This window comes from Sparus aurata, chromosome 23 (genome assembly GCF_900880675.1).
Source record: "Sparus aurata chromosome 23, fSpaAur1.1, whole genome shotgun sequence".
NCBI classification, from domain to species: domain Eukaryota; kingdom Metazoa; phylum Chordata; class Actinopteri; order Spariformes; family Sparidae; genus Sparus; species Sparus aurata.
In genome coordinates, this window is record NC_044209.1 from 19,616,941 (window position 1) to 19,637,485 (window position 20,545).

The window sequence follows — 20,545 nt, forward strand, 5'->3', positions numbered from 1 at the left end:
AATTGAATTGTAACTGCCAGTACATGTCCGCGCTGGGGTCTTCAAACTGAGATGGTGTTTAACCTCTGCCCACAATAACACAAGTGCTAGACGTTCAGACTGGCTGCTTGCATGACTGGCTGACATCACCGCTGGCTCTGTCTGCTGTCTGCTGTCTGCACTGCAGCCCGAACCTGCCAAGACGGAGACGACAGAGGCAACACTAACAGTGTGAACACTTAAAGGAGGGGAGATTATTGTACAACATAATTTGATTCAAACGTTGCAAAGAAAGCCTTTCCTTTAAAGATATGAAGTGTATATATCTACTTTTTTCCCAATCCCATAAATGCTGCATTTTTATGACATTTTCTGACACCTTAAAGTTGTCACATGGACTTCAAATATACTACTCGACATACTGACTCTGTGCGGGTAAATCAGCCACAATCCAACAACAAAGTAGTAAACTCCAGCAAAGAGGAAGGAAGCCCATTGAGGGAGCGAGCCTGTACTAGCAGATGACCCAAGGAGTGTTTAAGGACATGTCCTCATGACACTCATAACAACAACAGTAGCTAAACTACCCCATCTAGTGGATAGTCTGTCTTATGGTATATAAAAAATAAATGTTGTACATGTCATTTTTTCACACAAGGTCACAATTCTGATCACCAAACCATTCTCGCCAACACTTTAAACAAAGCTGGGTTGAATGTTAAATGTCAAATTAAATGTCAAATAATTAGCTGACACTTCAATCGTTTCAGGACTTAAAGAACCTAAACTTTTACTGTTTGTATGATTTCATGTCTTACATTCATGCCTGCATTTTCCTGTTAACTGAAATGCCAAATGAAATATTTAAGTATGATAATGGGGACATAATCTATAGTCATTGTGTTTCGGAGGCAGGAGTCAACCTGAACATTTTTCTATAAAGACATATACCAATACTAACTATGATACTATATATAACTATAATACTCATAAGTTGGTATGTTATGTGTGAAAATTGTTAGATGTTATGATGTTGTTCTCATATAAGTTACAGGGTTTTATCATTTTACTACAGGATATAAGTGTTCATCAAGTCTTAATACAATGCGGACCAAAAAGGACTTAAAGTAATTAAAAGGTGAAATTGAAAAATGTAAATAAACAGGAGATTGCTCTGAATCTGTGACACACAAGTGAGCAATGTGTGCTGTCAGTGCACACCTGTAACTGGCTTCCTGGTCTCTAACTGAAACCGAAAGTAACAGCAAACAAACTGATTTTATGAAAAACCTGATGCCTTTTCTGTTAATGTGATCCATTAGTGAGGATCAATCCACAGCTTCTGTGCCGATTTCAGGCTGAATGTGCTCAGCACACCTCCTCCCCCTTCCTTCTTCCTCTTCGTCACGTATCAACCCGCCTCTGCACTTGCCCAAATATAAACTAGCTGGTTGGTGCAGCGACAGATCGAAATGGGGAGGAGTCTAACACACTGAGTTCAGCTCAGGACAGACTGAAGGACAAACAAGCAGGAAGGAGGAAAAAATTCAAAGCTAAACGGGTCCGAAGAAATATTTAAAAATATTAGAGCATACTGGTTGTTGCCTGCCTGAACAACAGTAAGTTCTGACCTGATTTTCTTTGATTTCAGTTAAAGCAGGGTTGCTAATATACCAATATGCAGCAATACTAGTAGGCCCAGCCTCAACTGCCTGTTGTTTGACTTGTTGCAGAGGGTCATATGATGGATTACTATCTGCAAATTACTTTATATATGGCATTTAAGTTGTTTAAATGGCAAGATAGAGAATAGTATATAGTATAGAATAGTTGTATTATGGCTCAGTGTAAAGCATATGAATTTCTCTTGAGGTTGAGATAAATGAAATAAACTTGGGCCAATCTTACTTCTAAAGTCATTTCCTCCCCCCTGCACCTCTACAGATGTCTCTGTCTATAGCAGCTCGTCGAGTGTTGGCTGCTGCGTCACATTCGAGCCATGAGGGAGGAGGTCAGTGTGTCTTAACTGTAGTCAGTCTCGACTAAATACAACAAAAATGCATCAACTTCTACATGTGTAACTGCACCTCTTGAGTCACTTACAGTTGGAGCTTTTTGTTGAACATTAACTAAAATGTCTGCAGAGCTGGCAGCTGTCCTGCACATTCATGCTCCTTGGCAAAACACCAAGTTAGATTTTATTATGGATATGGACTCTGTAGAAAGTAGGCTGATATCATTTTTCCATTCTCCTCTATAGCCTACTTAGTGCTTCAGTTTTTTACTTTCACTTGTTGCGTCTTACAGCGAGGACCTGGAAGATTCTGACCTTTGTGTTGGCCATCCCTGGTGTTACTGTCTGCATGGCTAATGCATACATGAAGATGCAGGCAGCCTCACATGAGCCACCAGAGTTTGTGCCATATCCTCACCTGCGTATCCGCACCAAGGTGAGTCTCACACTGCCTGCATCTGTACACGCCAATCAGCCACAACATCAAGAGGACAAATAGGTTAAGTAAATAGCATTGATCATCATGTTACAATGCATTGTTTATCTGGGAAAACCTGGTACCTGGTACCAAACCTGGTATTCATATGGGTTGCACTAGTCACTCATCACCCCCCCTCCAGGAGGACAGGCTGCCTGCCACACAAAACTGCTCAGCAATGTGCCCAAGAGATGTGATTAAGACCTTAAAGGAAGGGAAGGCGACCCTTAAGAAGGATCCTTGAGATTGCTCTGTCTCTTACGTCAGTCGTCAAATACTGACGTGAGGGTTAGAATTTCATATCGACCCAAAACGTCTGTACTTGATGACCCAGGAAGGAAACTCAATGGTCAACTATCTTTCTCCAGAATCGCAATCTCTACCTTCAAGGCTTTGACCAAGCCTCCTTCTTTCAGGGAGTCCTCTGCAAAAGGCATAGTGCCAAACACCACAGGACCCCTCCAGAGGTCTTGTTTTAATGCCTTGACGCGCCAAAGCAAAGTCTGATCCACGGTGGGTCCTCTGTGCATCAGATTTGTCCTGGCATGTCCCACAGATGCTCGATCAGATTAGGATCTGGGTAATTCCGAGGTGGCGTTGACGTGTGTCAGGGAGTAATAAGCTGCTAGGGGGGCATTTCCATCCGCAAGTGCATGCCAAGTGGCACCCACATGAATGCCAAGACACAGAATTCTAACCGGAACATTTGTAACAAGATTATCAATGTTATTCACTCGCCCTCTTCCTGTTTAACATTGTGGCTGATCATCAGTGCACTCTTCTCTTTCAGCATGATTTAAACACCACCCCTCCACCAATAAAAGATTGGTATGGGATGAATATCAAGGTTTTTTTTCCCCATTGTTGACCTTACATATGTGTTATCTCTCCTTACAGAAATTTCCTTGGGGGGATGGAAACCACTCCCTGTTCCACAACCCTCACACGAACCCTCTGCCTGATGGCTACGAGGACTCCCATCATTGAGACAATCAGTCACATTTCTCAGCTGTGTTTCCAGGCAGCAGTGTACTTGGCTTAACTATACTGGCCGAGGGGCCAAGCTGCTCCGCATCAACCGGTGCACCCAGACAGGAATAAAACCACTTTGTGCTCTATAATAATGAGTGCCGTTTCTTTTGTTAATACAGAGGAGTGCTCCCTTTAATCAGTCCTAAAGACTTATATAAAACTGTTCTAGTTTTTCCAAGTGTCACCTCTATATCTTACGTTGTACTTTTTTGCACCACCACAAGGGGTTGCCAAAATCTGAATTGTTCAAAACCTGCACACAGGGCTTTCAGAAGTTAAGAGAAGGTTGGCAATGTTGTTCTTAATGTCACACAATCCCATGAAAGGACCACAGAAACAATGAACTGATCTACTCATTTATGATCTACTTAATTATTCACGATGCTGAAGTATTGTCTGTAAAGCCAAAGCCTTACATAGCAACCTGTGCTGTTCCAAGGCTCAATTGTGATCCATAAACAACAAGAGCCACACTATTGTACTTGGTGACATGTTCCTCAATCACCATGAATGTACAAAGTTGTTTTTTTTACCAACACACTCACAAACACAGTCCAGAACCATGTTCTATTTTTAAGATTGATGTCCTCAATAGAAATCAATAGGCTTGGGGGTGAGAAGAAAGTTTTAAGAGGCCGACTAACAAATTGTTGGTTTTGGTCTTTTCACAGAATGGGAAAAATATAGAACAAAAATATTGCTATGTTATGATGACCACATATTATGTGTATACCTCAACAACAAGAAAAACCAAAAGCAAAGTGATGTTCCAACAATATATTCAGCGGCATAAATTAATATGGGACAACTGGAATCTATACAATGTATATCTGCTTATCCATATTATCTCTATGTACAAAATAAACAACTGGCTTCTTGACCAACCCTGATATTTCCAGTACTTCCAGCTAAATGACATTCATCAAATGCATTGCAGACATTTGCTTAGACTTTATCCTAAATTTAAAAAAAAAAGAAATCACAATCAAATGTCATTAGAAGTTAATCCAACAACAGTAAATTATAATACAATTACGTCATGCTGGGACAGGCTACAGTTCATATCAGTTTACATCAAAACTAAATATAAATTTACGCCTCCAGTTTACGAAAATAAATCAGTTCTGTTAGTGCTGGAGTAATTGGTACAGCACAGTTTTTCCAATCATGCGGTTAATGTGACCTGACATTTGAAGAAATCAACACAATAGCAACTTTCCTAGAAGCTTTTAAAAAGCCCCAAAGTTGACTTGCACTTAAGCTGTGCCCTCTGAATTAATGCCACCAATCAGTCAACATGTCCCTCCTTGTTCAGCTCAGAGCTACTGTGGCCAAACTTAGCAGGTCCTGTTTCAGAGTCTCCGTACAGTCGGCCTCTCTGGCAAATCTGTGAAGGCAATCTCCAGTAAGCGAGGGGGACAGGAAGGGCCGAGGACAGTCCTGACAGCCCAGCAGCAAAGACAGACAGGCTCGACCCAGTGCTGGGTAGCTGTACCGCTGCGAAAACCAGTACACCTGGGGGAGGAGAGCAGCCAGGGCCCTACCTCTGGCGCTGGCTTTTAAGGATGAAGGAGAGTCCTGAGCTGCTGATTTCATAGGTTGTGCTGAACTTTTCATCAAGTTCTTTGGTCTCAACTTCAGCTTTCCTGGATCAGGTGTTGTGTCCAAATCTGACGCACATCTTGATTTGGAGACTTGAGAGACAATTTTGACAGTCTTGTGGTTTGAGGTTGTATTGATTCCTTTACTTGCCTTTTGAACTGTTCCAGCGAAAGAGGTTTTATTATTGTCCGTCGGATGTACGGAACTGTTTGGTTTCTTCATCTGTCCCGTCTCTGTTTGCGCTTCAGAACCAGTCAATTCTAACTCAGATGTTCGATTAGCCAGGTTCTCCTCAGCAGACTCGAGGCCTTCTTGGTCCATTTTAGATGCAGCATTGTCCTCTGTGGGAGCTGATGCAGCCCGACTAGCGGCCTTGGTGGAGCAGGACAGGAGAAGAGACACACAGAGATCCTCCAACTCTCTCTGCAGCTCAGTCACCAAAAATCTGCACGCTCCGATCATCATTTCGCCTAAAGCTGTTTTCTGGAAAGTCAAGTCTTCTGCTGAGTGATCCTCTGTCTCTTTGTGGTATATCCCCAGGCCTTCAAGGACCACTGAGTCCAAAATCCGACACTGTCCTCTCAGCTCTCCTTCATCACTTTCCCTTTCTGTGTCCTTGGTGAGGCCACATCCATGCAGGAAATGGAGCACTGGTAGCAGCATCCCTGTGCTGACATCTTTAATGCGGATGGCTTCTTCTGCATTTCCCTGAGCTTCTCCAAATCCACCTCTCAACAAGGCCCAGAAGTATTCAGAGCCAACCCCATGTTTTCCCTCCAACCCGGCCACAGCTTCTCTGTTGGCTGGCACCTTCGTTCCATCATCAAGTAGCAACAGGAGGTCAAAGTTCGAGACTCCATAGGGACAGATGTCGTCCATGCGAGGCTTTTTCAAGGGAGGTGGTGAAGCTCTGTCAATTTTAGCGACTGATGGGGTTTTAACAGAATTTAGATATTTTTTATCAAACTCAATTTTGATGCCACCCATCAGGGTGGACAGGCATCCAGACAGCAGGGAGAAGTACAGCGAGTGGAGCCGGGAAGTCAGGCCAGAATGCTGGGAATTAAACCAATCAGAAAGTAACCTTCCACACTCAGCTGGATGGTCTTCATCCTCATCATCGCTACTGCAACCAAGGGGCTGCAGAGCCAAGAGTAGTCCACCGCTGTCCAGAAGGAGTTTCTTCAACAGGGACTTGTTGCTGTTGGAGAAAAAAAAAGAGGACTTGTAAAGCTCATAGATGGACATTTACAGTTATTATTCTGTATCCCCATGGAATGAGTACATGTAACAGAACTTTTCTAGAACTAGAAGTGGATTTGTGTAAATAATTCTCTCAATGATTACTGAACTCGAATTCATACAGATCTACCACTCACCTGCTGATCAATGGCAGAGACAATGCACAGTTCATCTTGTCAGTCTCAGAGCCTGACAGCATCACATGGGCAAGAACCCCGGAGCCAAATCCAGACTCACACTGAACACGCAGATTGTTGAGAAGAGTAACGCCTACAGAGAGAGTCAGCACACAATTACAAACTGCTCTTGTATGATATAAAAAAAAAATAAAAAAACAGCTAGAAGGTTTATGGGTGAAATAATGCTTCTCAGCCATTCTATAGTTAATGTGTTGCAGATTACTGATCCCACTAGGACCTCTATCTTACCAAGTTGTTTAACTTTAGCTTTCACTCGGTCCGTCTGCCTCTCCTCTCCTCCAGATCCTCCCTCTCTCTGGCAGAGATGGTGACAAATCAGCGCGACTGAGCCGGTTCGGACCAGCGCCTGCAAACAGTTTGGGTTGCAGCTCAGCCGGCAGAGCATACGCAGGCACCTGCTGCTGGGATCCTGGTGCTGGGTGAGGTAGTAGAGCAAGCCGGACATGACACCTGAGCTGACAAGAGCAGCACTTGGGTCGGTGGTGTGGGAGAAACGTGACAGCAGCAGTAGGATAGGTGACTCGGGCGTCCATGGTTCAGGGTGGTAGGGGTGTTGGTAAGCTGTTTGGCGGGGCGCAGAGGGAGGGGTGTCAAGAATGACTTTTGTCAAACAAGCTGCTGCATGAGCACGCTGCCTCCTTCTGTGAGGAGATGAAAACTTTGATGGAGAGACTGGTGTTTGGGTTGTTTTAGTGGGAGAGGGGAGAGTGGAGGAACTAGACTGGGTAGAGGGAAGGGGATCAGGGATTTTTCCTGTGGATGACGGCTGGGGCTGAGTTGAAGAGGACATGGGTGAAGGCAGTGTCACTTTTTTAGAAGTGGAAGAGGCAGCAGGGTTGGATGGAGAAGAGTTTTTAAGAGAGGAAAGGGAATCAGGGTTTGGGGAGGAAGTTTGAGGGGATGACGACGGGATCTGAAGACTCCCCCATTCCCCTTCAACACCTGAGGAATCCAACAGATCCCCCTCTGAAGTGATCAATCCCTCAGACACCAACCAGGACCTGAAGAGAGAGCAATAAGCATATAGATATATGACAGAATATAGGATAATAAAAAAAAAATCACTGGGGAAATAAATAAATCTATGCTCTTTATTTTCCATACCTGAGACTTAAAAAGCTTGATGAACATAGACCTTGCTCCTTCCCAGGCGCTTCCTCCTTCTTGCAGCCCTCAGGAGCAGGAAAGTCAAAAGAGTCGAAGCATGAAGAGGGCAGGAGCTCAGTGGGAGACATGCTGGAGGAGAGGCTCACATCCATCTTCTCAGCAGATTGTTCCTCACCTCTGGTGAGTTCAACTAGTCTGGCAACAAGCAGAGGGACCAGCCCCAACTCCTGCAACTGCTCCATAGCAGATTCATCAAAAACAAAGTCTACACAGGCCAGGATGACTAGTCGAGAAAGGGGATGGCTCTGATGGGCAGACATAAACCCAATAAGAACCTCCAATCCGCCACTTTCCTTCACCTTGGCCCGGTTGACGGCCTCTTTGCAGCACAAGCACAGCGCCTTGAGGAAGACTCCAGACTTTAGTGGGTCCTTCTTGATCTCTTCAGTGAATTTCTGAATGACCCCCAGTGACCCAACGAGAGGGCGCAGGCAGCCTTGGGAGCACATGTTGGCGAGGGTTTTAAGCGCCAGCTCCTCAAAAGGTTTCCCAGACTCCTCCGATACCATGACACCAAGCTGAGCGAGGACCCCAGACCGGGACACCTCTCTGGCACATTCAACACCACAGCCCCGGGTCAGCTCATGGAGTGTCCTGAGCGTGGCCCGCCTCAGCCCCTGGGGATATTCTGGAGCAATGAGAGGGGCGAGGGCAGATAAGGTCCCCTGGGTGAGCAGGGACATGCGGTTAGAGGGCGTATCTGAGAGGTAGAGGAGAGCCCGAGCAGCTGACTGAGCGCACTCCAGTTTGGGACAGGTGTCTTTGAGTGGAGCAGCAGAGGGGGAGGACCGTCCAGAAGACAGAGACACACAGAGGAGGAGAAGAGAAACACCACCTGCAAAAAGAAAATGTAAATAGATTATTAATTGTTGCAGCTCCAGCTGGATGCGTTACTTTGTGCTGCAGAAGGCATCTTTTCATTTTGACATTACAACTGCCTAACAAAACAAAATACCAAAATATACAATGTGTTTATAAGACTGTGAGCGTCTTTTAATCTCTTAATAACTAATAAATCAATTCACCTCTTTTGTAGTCCATAAATGATTATTCTTTCACCATTATAACTATTACTACTATTCTGCTCTTACTGCAAATTTCCCTTAAGTACCACTCATCTCACTTTAAATGCGGAAAACCTTGAGCTAAAAATTAAGCAGTGGGATACACTGACATTTCAGACTTACCGGCAGAGTGGATGAGTGCAGAGCTCTCTGGATCCATGGCCAAGTTTCCCAAGGCTCGGGCTGCTCGGTTCTGGACCGTCTCCAGGGCCACATTTCTCCTCAAGATCTCCACTAAAGCAGTAACATTTTTATTCAAGATTAAATTCCATTCACTGTGGTTTTCGAGCTACAATCAACTTCCACATAAAAAAGAGAATTACCACTTACCAACAATATTTATTCCATCAAGTTTACGAACCTACGGTGGAAGACATTTTAAATGTTATCAGTCTGAATGAGAGATTTAAAGAATAGAGTTCAACACCTTCTCAATTTTTCTTTCATCTTACCTCAATGCGTGTCTCCAGCTCCGTGCAACAGTTTCCCAGGATGCTCAGAGCCAGGTCCAGGGTCTTCCTGGAGCAATCTGGGTGTTTTAGAAGGTCCAGCAGGGGCCGGAGGCCCCCTTGAGTTCTGAATGTGGCAATGCCAGCCTTGTCGCCCTTGATATGCTGTGTCCGAATTGCAACCAGGGCTCTCCACTGAGAAACTCTGGATCTCTTATCCATTTCTCTTCCACCACCTGAGTCAGACTTGCCATGCCCATGATGTTCAGCCCCTGGTCCAGGTTTGGAGAGGTGAGCCAAGCACCAGGCCAAAGAAGACTCTGGTGATGATTGGTGCCCTTCTCTGGAGGGTGTTCGAGATTGTTTGCTGTCACCTTGCACAAGTGATGCAGACATGGTCCCTATGGTTTCACCTACAGGTTCAGTAATCTCAGTCTGACTCCTCTCAGTTTAGATAAGTATTATACAGCATGTGGAGCATCGCTGAACTGTTCCAGTGAAAATCAATAACATGTCCTTCCACTTTAATTCGTCGGTTTGTTTACTCAAGTGGCAGCATATATGCTCTTAATGAGTTCGTTCATATTTTTCAAAGTTTCCCAAAAATTTACCTTCTGACGAGGTCAGAGAACTACAGATACCATCAAAATAGGAAAAGTTGTACCACCTGACGCCGCAGTCGCTGTCGGGAGATGGAGTTCCAACAGCCTCGGTCCACTCCCTAAAAACAGGCCTACATCGTGAGAAGGCCGAACAAGCGTTATTCTACGTAGTGAACGTGTGTTGGCTCAATGTAACACATTTCTGCATATCAAATGACGGACTAAAGCTCTATTTCATCAATGTTTTTAACCACTGGCAGAATAATTTTTGTGAAACAAAATGCAATCGCCTGTGTTAGCCGCTAACGCCATCTTTAGCCAAACAACAAAACAGGGGCGAACGAGGGAGGGAGCACGGAGTAAAGAGGTGGGGCGGTTGGAGAAACACTGGGACTTGTAGTTCGAACGCCCCTGCCTGTCACGTCCCCCTTGTGAATTCCCTCCCTTAAAAAACTACATTTCCCGTGATAAGTACGAAGGGTCGTTTACGTCTAATAATTCGCAGCGTTTAGGGATTGTAGTCCAGTCGGTACGCCAGATCACGCAAAATACCGTTCGTTTCAACCAAATCGGACTACAACTCCCAAACTGCTAAGTGACGTTGTTATAATCATCGTTTTACTCGATGCGAGACAACGCATCGGTGACTGTGAGAGGTTGTTAAAGTCCACGATCGATACTCCGCTCATCAAACAAACAAAAACAACAACTCCTGAGTGCAAAAAAAAAAATACTAATTTGGAATGAATTAATAATGTGTGATGGTTTAGCAGCATGGAGGTTATCGAGACAATTGTGATACAGAGTACTGAAGTGGAAGGAAAGGAAACGGTCGTGTCCAGTGTGGATACCGATAAAACCAAAGCAGGTTAGTGGACGCAGCCTGAAGTTGGCAAGCTTTTATCCAGTCACCGCGTGAAGCGAGGAGGGCCTGATGAGTGCGCAGCCTCTAACGTTACCTATCGCAGCGATTATAGCCACAAACCGTGATTCATACATATCGTAATCAGAGTTATGTCGTCTGGTCTTTCAATAACCTCAAACCGTTGTTTCAGTCAGACAAGCTTTGTCAAATCAAATTAATCGATTTTAAAACGGCTAAGAGGATTAATGCTAGGGAATGTAATTCAAGATTATATAAAGATGTGTTCGTCCAATGACATGATACACCTTTGTTTTCCCCTCTAGAATTTATATGGACACTGCAGGCTACATGGCACCTTGTCAACACGCGGCTGGAGATGGATCCGGCTTTTGACCAGCCAGTGTGCAAGAAGAAGAAACTTTGGGAGATGGTGGCAGAGAAAGTCAACGCCAAACTGAGGGAGTCAGAGGTCACAGATGTCACCGTGAAGGCCTATGAGTGTGACCTCAAGTGGAGAAACATGCTGGCCACGTACAGGAAGAACAGCGAGAGGGCCAAGAGGCTCGGGGCGGCCAGCGTCCACTGGGAGTTCTTCAAGGCTATGCACGAGGTCCTGGGCAAGAGCAGTGAGGAGATCGAAGCCCAGCGGAGGGCCAAGCTCAGCGGGACGAGGGTGGGCAAGGCCATAGCCAGCAAGAGGTTCACCCCCATCCTCCCTACACCTCCCGCAACAGCTTCTCCCTGCTCTGCCCGGCCTCCACAGGACGTCCTGCAGCTGTACATGGAGCTGCAAGAGAGGAAGATGAACATGTGGGCCCAGCAGAAAGCCCTGGAGGAGAGGAAGATAGAGGCCATTAACAACCTGGCTCAAGCCATCTCCAGCCTGGCTCAGAAGAACAACACGGACACGTCGAAGGATTAGTACAGAAGAGACATGATCTGAACTTCCACGTGTGTACATTTGTTCTAAAACTTTTTAGGTCGGTCATGTCCAGACATTTCTTACTGTTGCAGCTTTAAGAGTAGTCTGGGCAGGCTGAACTCAGAACTCAGAGCTGAACTTGACACAGCAGGTAGAGCTCAAAGAGAGATTATTGTGTCAGAATAAATGGAAATACAACGGATAAAAAATGGAGACACAGGGTGCAGAGCTTTCCCTTTCTGGTGGATGTCATCATCAGTTATTTTTATACCAAATAGAAGACAAAACAAAAGAATCCTCATAAATAAGGTTAATATGGGCATGCTACCACCACTGTACCAGTTATGTCAAAAGTCGACAAACCTATGCAAGAGTGTTATTTTTTTTACATGGGCCCTGGGAGTGAATTAACTGAAATGATCATGATTATGACCATTTGATAAGAGAAGGGAGACTAAAAATTCATATTTGTAACTGAAAAAATACACATTTACACTGGTAATTATCATCGTTAAGGGTCAAATGTGTAAGACTTAGTAGCCTCTAGTGGTGAGGTTCCACATTGCAACCAAGTGAACACCCCTCTTCTCAACCTCTGCTACATTGTCCCGAAAAAATGCGAAAAAAATTATTTTAAAAAGTGAAGCAGGAGCAGGTGATTGGTCTGTCCCTTTAGGGCTACAGTAGGTAGTCTGTTCTTTCTAAGGTTAAAAAACCCCCAACAATTCTCATCTTTAGGTTGTCATATACTAATGAAAACATGACAGTGAACATTATATCCAATTTTTCTGACATTTTGTTTCTAAATCTTACTCACTGGACCTTCAGTAAGTATAGATAATAGTATTAATAGAAACGACACAGGCTTTTACAGTTACTGAAGTATTAACTTTACCATGTATTGTGTTCCAATAAACGATCCTGCAATAAACAATACCTTTGTAAATATTCTGTCCACCCCCTCTTGCACATTTGGCGGTGGACAGAATATGAGACACTTTTTCTTTTGACTGGTTTATTTTTAAATTAAGATCCTGGTGAGTTTCTTTGCAGACTTGTGAAAGCTCACTGCCCTCCAGTGGTTTTATTGCAAAAGCAATCATTTTAGCTTTAATATCAGTATAATCAATATTAAAATCTATGTACAACACATCATTAGTGTGATTATTATAGATATCATAGTAGCAACAGTGTTCTCGGTAATGGCATTAACAGAAAGGTGTTTTAAGGTGGGGAGATTAGTTTATAATGGTTATCAACAATGGGTTTCCTAGAGCCCAGAAATGACCTAACTTGTCAGTTTTCTGTAGATATTATTGTGCTCCTTCTCAGTATGCTGCTATCACAGTATTATTAGCTTTGACTCGTCCTTCCACTCTGAGTAAGAGGAAGACAGAAAATCACTGGCATCTATATTTGTGTCAGAGTGAAGCCTCCTCATCTGCTTTGTGTGATTATATTTCTATTTTCTACTTGTAAAATGTGTCGAAACTGTTGTGACCTTGCACAATATTATCATTTGTCATTCCGATTATGGTCAATGTGGAAAACAGCTAATTCACAAAATGGAAATGCTTTAACAGCAAACCTCTGGTAGCAGCAGTGTTTGTGCAGACAGACCGAGACAGAAGAATTTCTGTTAAAATAAAACTTTATATGACAGAACTGTTCATTTAAAACAAAGCACAAGTTTCCAAAAGATCTCATCACATCATGTGTTTCCAGAATCAGTGTTTTTAAACAATAAATCTGAAATGGTGTCACGTCTGTGTACTCCCTCGTCGCACACCTCCCCCACTTCCTCTCCGGTTATCGCTTCCTCTTTCTCAACTTCTCCTTGAACCACTTGTCCCATGTCCAAAAACACGTTGTGCAACATGCAGGCAGTCAGCACAACAGCTCTGGCTCGATCGTAGTTCCCAATATCCAGATACCTGAGCCTTTGAAATCTGGCTCTCAGGCTGGCAACAGCCTGATCCAGGATGTGAAAATGATCCTCCAGCGTTTTGTTGAAGTGCTCCTCTCTCGGCCCGAGACTTCCTGAGTATGGAGTTAAAATCTGAGCAGTGAGCGGATAGCCAGCTCTGGCCACGAGGCAGGAGCCAGCAGGCATCAGTTCAGGATGCTGTTTGAGTTTGTCCCTCACAGCACTGCCTCTGTCCACATCTGATCCTTTACTGATTCTGCAGTGCAGGAACCGACCCTTACGGTCACATACGAGCTGAAGGTTTAGCCAGGAGTCGGGATGGGCCTCCTTCTTCATCCTCTTCACCTCAGACACTCTGCTTTCCACATCATGTTTCCCTATAGGCAGGCGGATAGGGATGTGGGTGTGTCCCAATACTCCCAGGACCTGAGGGACACCTTGCTGCACCTCCTCATGCACCTTCTCTGGACTGGTAAGTGGGAAAAGGGCCTCTGCAGCTTCTGTGCCTGGAAAATACAGAGAAAATATCATTTCCAACCCCCTTTTTTTTTTCAAAAACACTGAAATCACTGACAACATCACACTGATAATCCCACACTGACATCAACCCACCGACTGGCCATCTGATCAGCCTCTCTTCCAGCATGTTGACACGCTCACAGAAAGAAAAGAAGATCCTGTGAATGTTTCCTTTTTCCAGGTGAAAGCGACGTGACACTGAGCGGTAGCTGACGCGCTCGGTGAGCAGAGTGAGGGACAGCTGAACAGTGTGGGACAGGGATAACCGAGCCCGCCCAGCCATTCGAGCCCTGGATTTGGAGGTTTGAAGCAGGTCTGCGATGTGCTGATAAAGGGGAAAAATTGATTGTCAGCAGGTATTTCAGGTTAAAATATTGACAGGTGATGATTCTGCTTGTAAAATAGTGTAAAAACAAGGAGTGCATCTGACAGGCCTGACAGCAGACGTAAAACTGATTGCAGTTCAATTAAAAAGTGTGTTTTACTTGGCAAATTAAAGGGGCACTGTGTAGTTTTGGAGAAGATATTCAATCTCAGGATTTTAATATTTAAAATATTAATTAATTATACAAACTCAGAAATATGTATTTTTTCCAGAGGTAAACAAGATCCTCAGAACACTGTTTGAAGCCAGATATGTGGCAGGGTCCACCAAATATAAACAAAGTAAAACAGAAATTGAAAGTAAAATGTTGTCCTTAAAGGTCTGTTTGTTTATTCAGTCACAGTACACTACACGGTGCAACTTTGAGCTAAATACATCACCAAACTAGTGCAGAGAAAACCCTTTTGGATGTCCTGGTGATGTTGATGTGCACAGCAGTAAGTAAAATGATCTTTCCCTCTTGTAAACCTTCTTTAAGTGCATTAACTGCTACAGATTTTTTGTCACTACGCACATTGACTGCAGCACTCTCCACGGTCTCCAGCGGCTCCCTGAGCTCCGGGCTCTCCTTCTCCGTGGGACTGGATGTTGTAGTTTGCAGAACCTGGGGCTGCACCTGCACGTTAGCCTGACTTTGCAGTAACTGTACATAAACAGCAGGAGCAGGCTGAGTTTTAACTTTAGCCATCAGGTCAGCCTCCAGGATCTCCTCCACCGCCTGGTCCAGCCGCTGCTCCAGCTCGCCCGGGGACAGGGGCTGCCACTCCCGCTCCACCATGTCCAGCACGGCTCTGCCGGCAGACAAAACATACTCTCTGACGTCCATTAGTAGAGATGGATAGTTCTTTAGGTTTATTTCTTTTCATACATGGAGCACAAAGTTATTTGGCGCTGCGCAGACAGGAGTCGCTGCTATCAAAATGCTAACTAAAGCTACCCTGCTAGCTAAAGTCCGCTGCGTTCAAGTGCTGTTGGGAATTTCAAAGACTCATTCTGCAACGATTATGAAGCGATGACAGTTTAAATCTTTTCGTCCATTAATCAAATGACTAGTTAATGTTGTCATCAACAAATGTGTTTCAAAACACGTTGCCAAATGACTGCATTTAAAAATGTGCCACTTGGCAAATACAGTGGCCTTGTATTCAATAAATTAAATGTCATTATATTGAAGTTGATTCATTCAATATAAATGTTTTTTGATTTAGTTCAACTTCAGGATACACTGAGAAAATCAATCAACAACTGAATCTTTAAAATCTTTAGTTACAATCCTACTTGAGTTCACACATATTTTTAATAGTTATTTGCAGATCAAAACAATAATTGTTGCTGTAAATATATACGATGTCAGTGCCCTAGAGACATTACAAACCATCCCATTTTATTGGTTGCGTAAATATTTAAAAATCTTCAACATTGCATCTCCCCTCATCAGCCTGCCGCTAACCTTTGTGCTAGCGTGTTATTGTATATGGAGGCAACTTTTAAATGACCAGAAAACACAAGTGTGACCAAAAATCAATAATCGATTGTGTTCCTTCAAAACAAAATACTGCATTACTGTGCCAATGTTTACCTTCTACTACAAAAGCATACAAAGACACCACAGAGAACAGGGTTGAAAAACAGTTGTTTTAATGTTAAATCAGTTACAAGTGCAACTTTGATCATGTCCCACTGTTTAACAGCCTCAAATTGCAAATGCGGTAATGTCAACAATTTCATTCAACACCCCCAGGTTGGAATATATTTTCTTGTTGTGTCTAATGGAGGATTTTTATTTTTAAAGTGTAGTTTTATAGATCATTAGACCCACTGTTTAACTTTAAAGTGATGTTATGATGTAGACAGGGGGTCATTACGCATTCACCTTTAATTTTAGGAAAAGGGCATAAATGGTGTAGAGTAATACAACACAAATTGCAGCATGAACTTAAATGGGCAGTGATTCTGGGATGATGGAGGGTCAGATGTGCAGGTCACTACTCACAGGCACAGTTCATAATTCATCACATGTCAAAATGGGTTTGGTGTAATACTCATCTCCAAGACTTCCTGTGCTGCGATCAAACATTGGAGAGGAAAGTTGATTAGTCCCCACCTTTGTTAGTAACGTTGAACCAAAACAAAAACAAAACAAATCAATACCATTATCAATTCATTTTTGATTGCTGCCATGCCTGTCGCTCGTGTGAGTGCATTCATTCAGTCTCAGTAACTTGAGCAGCTACAGTATGAAAACTACAACTACTGATAAGTAAAGTACCAAGAAATGTTCATCTTAATGTCAGATCTCCTGCCAACAACTGAATCTATTTTATTTCAGATTCGCATTGTTCAAATGTTTTTGAAATACAGATAGTAACTTAGAAATGCACAAACTCCTAGCTATTGTCGCAACACATATCCAGGCCAAAGACCAAAAACATGTTAAATCCTATATAGTTTAATAATAGTTTAATAAAGAAAACACACAAACATAAAAGCCTAAAAAGGTCACACCGTATCAACTCCCACGTTTAAGCCAGCAAAATAAAAAACACAAGGAAGGCAGCAATAACCTTGCCCCAAATAAAGACTAGAATTAATTAAATACGAGGTACAATTCTTTATGTTCAGCCTTTACCAATCCCATGGATGACTGACAGTGTCGTGACAAGTCCGTCAGGTATCTCTGAAGGGTCTTGTGTGAAATTATCAATTTATCTAGCATGCGTTCACCGATTTCAGGACAAATGAACCACTTTGAAGCACCCGCCCTCAAATTTACAACTACGAGAATCCGTGTGTGTAATTCTTTGTGCCCAGCTGAAGATCTGTCGTCGGCAAGATAAAACTCGCCCGCTAAGGCATCATTTCCCAAAATTCAACCCCTCCCTCCTCCCCCGCCCCCGTGCATCCTCCCTCCGGCCCCCCTGCGCGTCCCTCTCATTTCCCTGCCCCCTCCCTCACTGTACAGCCTGCTCGTTGGCTGTGCTGCCCGAGTCCTGGGGCTTCATGACGTCAGGGAGCTCTGGGGGAGTGGAGAAAGACTCGACCCTCAGCTGCTCAAATGAATCATCTGGGAGAACGACAGAGAGAGAGAAAGTGACAAACGTGAGACGGGAGGGCAGGAAGATACATAATATAAAGTAAATCAGTTCAGAGCACTCAAGTTCAGTTTACACTGAGTTAGAGTTGCCTGAAATGAAAACAAGCAAGTGAATGGTGCCACGACCACGAGACTAACTGAAAATGGTCTGCGACGAGGTCGAATAACAGGGGAAATACTCACCACCCAGACGGAAAGCTAGCCCCACTGTGGCAGGGGCCTGAGGTCGGGCTGTTTGATTTGTGAAGCCACAATTTCCAAGAGTTTGACTGTCATTTAGCATCACATCATCCTGGTGAAGGAAATTAAACAAACACATAAAAGTAGTTTAGAGCCTGCTGTTTATTCAATACAGTTTTATTTATTTATGTTTACACAAAGCACCAAATCCATAAATTTCACGAAATGCTCTCTGTTGTGAAGACTAATTGTGATCCTCAGAATCAGCAAGTTTGTATTTAGTATGTTTATACTGCCAGTTAAGTTTAAGGTTAAAGAATCCTGTAACTGTTGTGTTAATAACATGACGCACTTTGGCTTTTCAACACACTGCTATGGATGGGTGTTTCTGAAGCCTCGAAAAGTGTCAGTTTTTGATGAATCTAGTGAACCAAAGAAATTCACATGCTGAAATTGTTATATTATAATCCATCTTCAGCATACAGCAGTCCTGCTCATTGATTTGTATCATTGCACACACAGAGTGAACACCACCAGAATTCCTAAGGTCACTGGAAGATATAAAGGGTTGGATAGTATCATATCTTGTTTGAATGTAAGAATGTACGTAAAATTACTTATAGAAAGGTGTCAGCCAAAGTGCTCTGTAAATCACACGTTTATGTTTAAGTTAATTTTATTATTTTTAGAAGCAAAGCCTCTAAAAGCCAAAAGTTATTTGTAAAATAGGTGCCATCATGAAAAATGTCTCTACATTGTTTAAGTAGTATGTACTGTATTTTGGCCATATTTTGTAATTGTTATTATGTGTAGCTCCATTCCATGTAATCATATTGCCTTGAGCCACATAAAAAATCAATGAAAATTCAAGGAATTCTAAGATTACTCTAATTGCTAGGAGCAACAATAACAAACCCAGAACATTTTAGCTATATCTACATGACCACTAACTGGTCATTACACTACTACGATGGCAGAGACTGCCACTTACCAACTGATCCAAATGTATCTGTTAAAATGGTATTTATTAATTAACTGCACATGTCTAAAAAGTCCTTTTTTTCAAATCTACCTTATAAAGCCTCTGATCTTCAGGTGGCCTCTTTAAAATCCCTTCCACAATGCGCTTCAGTTCATAGACTGTGGTCGACTCTTTGGCATCTGTGAAGATGGTCGTCTTGTGACGTCGAATCATTAGAAACACATCCTGTAGTGAGATCAAGTGACAGGGGAAAGAGTGCAAATGAGACAACGGTGACTCTCAGACATTCACACTGGAAAAACGTAATCCTTAACCTAGTTAACTCTATTCCCCCCTGAAACAACTTATTAACGATCTGTTAGAAGTTAGAATTAGATTCTTCCAAAGTGAGAAAAACATTCTCAAGAAGACATGCTGCACCTATAATATCATCATGTTATCTATTATAGGCCCATGTTCCGCACTAAGGAATAAAACTCATGTCAGTGTGGAGATAATTCAAATCTAGTCAAAACACCCTCAGTAGACTTACCATTGAGCCAAACCCCTGACACACAGTTCCTGATAAAGGTGTTTAATACAGTCTGAATGTTTCATGATAACGTGCCCAGTCACCATAACCTCTGAGACAATAAGTCCCATTGTGCAAGGATCTTTTATCGGTGTTGACTAAAACTTACAGCCACAACCAGTGCTGGCAGAAGCTAAAGCTATTTAATTAGGAGGCTGGTTCTTGTTTAGCTAACGCTACCTGCACTAGATCATCGTATGACTCCACAGAGTAAAGTAGAGTGGCTGCAGCTGTGGTGGTGAAGCGGACAGTGAATTAGGATGTCCGGTTATATCTGAAAAGAAAGATCACAGCTCTGCTCCATAACGTCACACCAATCTGTTCACCTAGGTGCTTTTAAAGACACACGGTGCGGCAGCTGCCAGCTAGCGTCATGACGAGCTAGCCTAGCTGTGAAGTAATTGCTCAACCAACTGTTAGCTGGAGTAGCTTCCCTAATAGACTGGATTTGGAAACTGTGGGCCACAAAGCTCCTAAACACACGTTGAGTTGGACACCGATTCATGTTCAAATAGCTACATTCCCTGTTAACACCATCTCCGCCTTTAATCCAAGTTGTTTGATGGATTTATAACGCTAGCGCAGCTACAGCAGCTACTGACAACTTCGGCTAGCTAGTTAGCTTCTTCGAGGCTAGGTAGCCGTTTGATCAAAAGCAAAGTTTGTTGGTTGGGCTGTCACTTATCCTAAACGATGTTAATCCCTGCGCTTTAGTCTGGATCCTTCTCCGCCAACCTTGCCATAGACGTGATTGTTACAATCAAATGTCCAACCAGCATACGCTAGTGTGTTGACGTTAACCAGCGTAGGGAAGCTAACCCTTGATAGCTAGGGTTAGCTAAACAAAGACATGAGCTTTTGTATGATCGCTTTTCGTGACAGGCTTGGTTCGCCGACTGACCGCGTACATTTTAACGCCTAGGGAAGGAGTATTTGACTGTCTCGAATAAGGTTTGGGTAGACAACACCATAACATTGAGAGCTGTATCTGTTTTCCTCACTCACCATTTCTTGCGGTTGGTTGCACACAGGGAAAAAAACGCCTCCACCGCACAGCGACAACTGTGAGATCACAGCAGCATCAGACAGCCACAGCTGCAGCGCCGACGTCAACCGGCAGATGGTGGTATGGCGCCAAAAAGTGACGTCCGCCAGAAACTGATTTCCGTCCGCGGGAGCGCGCGCGGCCCGTTAAAGCTGTATCGCCCAGTTTATTTACTTGTACAGCTGTTTTTATCTGGATCAAACAGTCATAACTACACATGCAAATA

At 43.4% G+C, this 20,545-nt stretch overlaps 5 protein-coding genes across 5 annotated transcripts; 2 read left to right on the top strand and 3 right to left on the bottom strand.

Moving 5' to 3' along the window:
- Positions 1-1,407: 1,407 nt before the first annotated feature.
- On the top strand, positions 1,408-3,592 carry cox6a2 (cytochrome c oxidase subunit 6A2). The gene is made up of 4 exons (XM_030406979.1): positions 1,408-1,598; positions 1,924-1,990; positions 2,287-2,429; positions 3,369-3,592. Exons 2-4 carry the CDS (start codon positions 1,924-1,926, stop codon positions 3,456-3,458), a joined length of 300 nt encoding a protein of 99 aa, XP_030262839.1. The 5' UTR covers positions 1,408-1,598; the 3' UTR covers positions 3,459-3,592.
- A 469-nt stretch (positions 3,593-4,061) lies between these two features.
- Positions 4,062-10,198, bottom strand: armc5 (armadillo repeat containing 5). Its single transcript, XM_030406974.1, has 7 exons — positions 9,231-10,198; positions 9,109-9,139; positions 8,902-9,012; positions 7,652-8,549; positions 6,776-7,548; positions 6,485-6,617; positions 4,062-6,306 (listed from the first exon to the last, which is right to left on the bottom strand). The coding sequence occupies exons 1-7, from the start codon at positions 9,621-9,623 to the stop codon at positions 4,815-4,817; spliced, it is 3,831 nt and encodes a 1,276-aa protein (XP_030262834.1). The 5' UTR covers positions 9,624-10,198; the 3' UTR covers positions 4,062-4,814.
- A 233-nt stretch (positions 10,199-10,431) lies between these two features.
- On the top strand, positions 10,432-12,766 carry LOC115575111 (uncharacterized). Its single transcript, XM_030406976.1, has 2 exons — positions 10,432-10,697; positions 11,018-12,766. The coding sequence occupies exons 1-2, from the start codon at positions 10,604-10,606 to the stop codon at positions 11,614-11,616; spliced, it is 693 nt and encodes a 230-aa protein (XP_030262836.1). The 5' UTR covers positions 10,432-10,603; the 3' UTR covers positions 11,617-12,766.
- A 483-nt stretch (positions 12,767-13,249) lies between these two features.
- Positions 13,250-15,306, bottom strand: LOC115575110 (uncharacterized). The gene is made up of 3 exons (XM_030406975.1): positions 14,962-15,306; positions 14,156-14,387; positions 13,250-14,049 (listed from the first exon to the last, which is right to left on the bottom strand). Exons 1-3 carry the CDS (start codon positions 15,271-15,273, stop codon positions 13,328-13,330), a joined length of 1,266 nt encoding a protein of 421 aa, XP_030262835.1. The 5' UTR covers positions 15,274-15,306; the 3' UTR covers positions 13,250-13,327.
- Positions 15,307-16,068: 762 nt separating this feature from the next.
- elob (elongin B) lies at positions 16,069-20,443 on the bottom strand. The gene is made up of 4 exons (XM_030406978.1): positions 20,280-20,443; positions 18,794-18,928; positions 17,725-17,833; positions 16,069-17,511 (listed from the first exon to the last, which is right to left on the bottom strand). Exons 1-4 carry the CDS (start codon positions 20,280-20,282, stop codon positions 17,399-17,401), a joined length of 360 nt encoding a protein of 119 aa, XP_030262838.1. The 5' UTR covers positions 20,283-20,443; the 3' UTR covers positions 16,069-17,398.
- Between the last annotated feature and the right edge of the window lie 102 nt (positions 20,444-20,545).

Coding starts and splice junctions, on each gene's coding strand:
- elob (XM_030406978.1), bottom strand. Junction 17,834..18,793: donor AAGATCAGAGGCTTTATAAG/GTAGATTTGAAA, acceptor TTCCTTCACCAG/GATGATGTGATGCTAAATGA. Junction 17,512..17,724: donor GCTAGCTTTCCGTCTGGGTG/GTGAGTATTTCC, acceptor TCGTTCTCCCAG/ATGATTCATTTGAGCAGCTG.
- LOC115575110 (XM_030406975.1), bottom strand. CDS start 15,273: ATGGACGTCAGAGAGTATGTTTTGTCTGCCGGCAGAGCCGTGCTGGAC. Junction 14,388..14,961: donor TGGAGAGTGCTGCAGTCAAT/GTGCGTAGTGAC, acceptor CCCCTTTATCAG/CACATCGCAGACCTGCTTCA. Junction 14,050..14,155: donor GCTGATCAGATGGCCAGTCG/GTGGGTTGATGT, acceptor TGTATTTTCCAG/GCACAGAAGCTGCAGAGGCC.
- cox6a2 (XM_030406979.1), top strand. CDS start 1,924: ATGTCTCTGTCTATAGCAGCTCGTCGAGTGTTGGCTGCTGCGTCACAT. Junction 1,991..2,286: donor TTCGAGCCATGAGGGAGGAG/GTCAGTGTGTCT, acceptor TGCGTCTTACAG/CGAGGACCTGGAAGATTCTG. Junction 2,430..3,368: donor ACCTGCGTATCCGCACCAAG/GTGAGTCTCACA, acceptor CTCTCCTTACAG/AAATTTCCTTGGGGGGATGG.
- armc5 (XM_030406974.1), bottom strand. CDS start 9,623: ATGTCTGCATCACTTGTGCAAGGTGACAGCAAACAATCTCGAACACCC. Junction 9,140..9,230: donor AGCTGGAGACACGCATTGAG/GTAAGATGAAAG, acceptor CTTCCACCGTAG/GTTCGTAAACTTGATGGAAT. Junction 6,618..6,775: donor AGCTAAAGTTAAACAACTTG/GTAAGATAGAGG, acceptor CTCTCTCTGTAG/GCGTTACTCTTCTCAACAAT.
- LOC115575111 (XM_030406976.1), top strand. CDS start 10,604: ATGGAGGTTATCGAGACAATTGTGATACAGAGTACTGAAGTGGAAGGA. Junction 10,698..11,017: donor TACCGATAAAACCAAAGCAG/GTTAGTGGACGC, acceptor TTTCCCCTCTAG/AATTTATATGGACACTGCAG.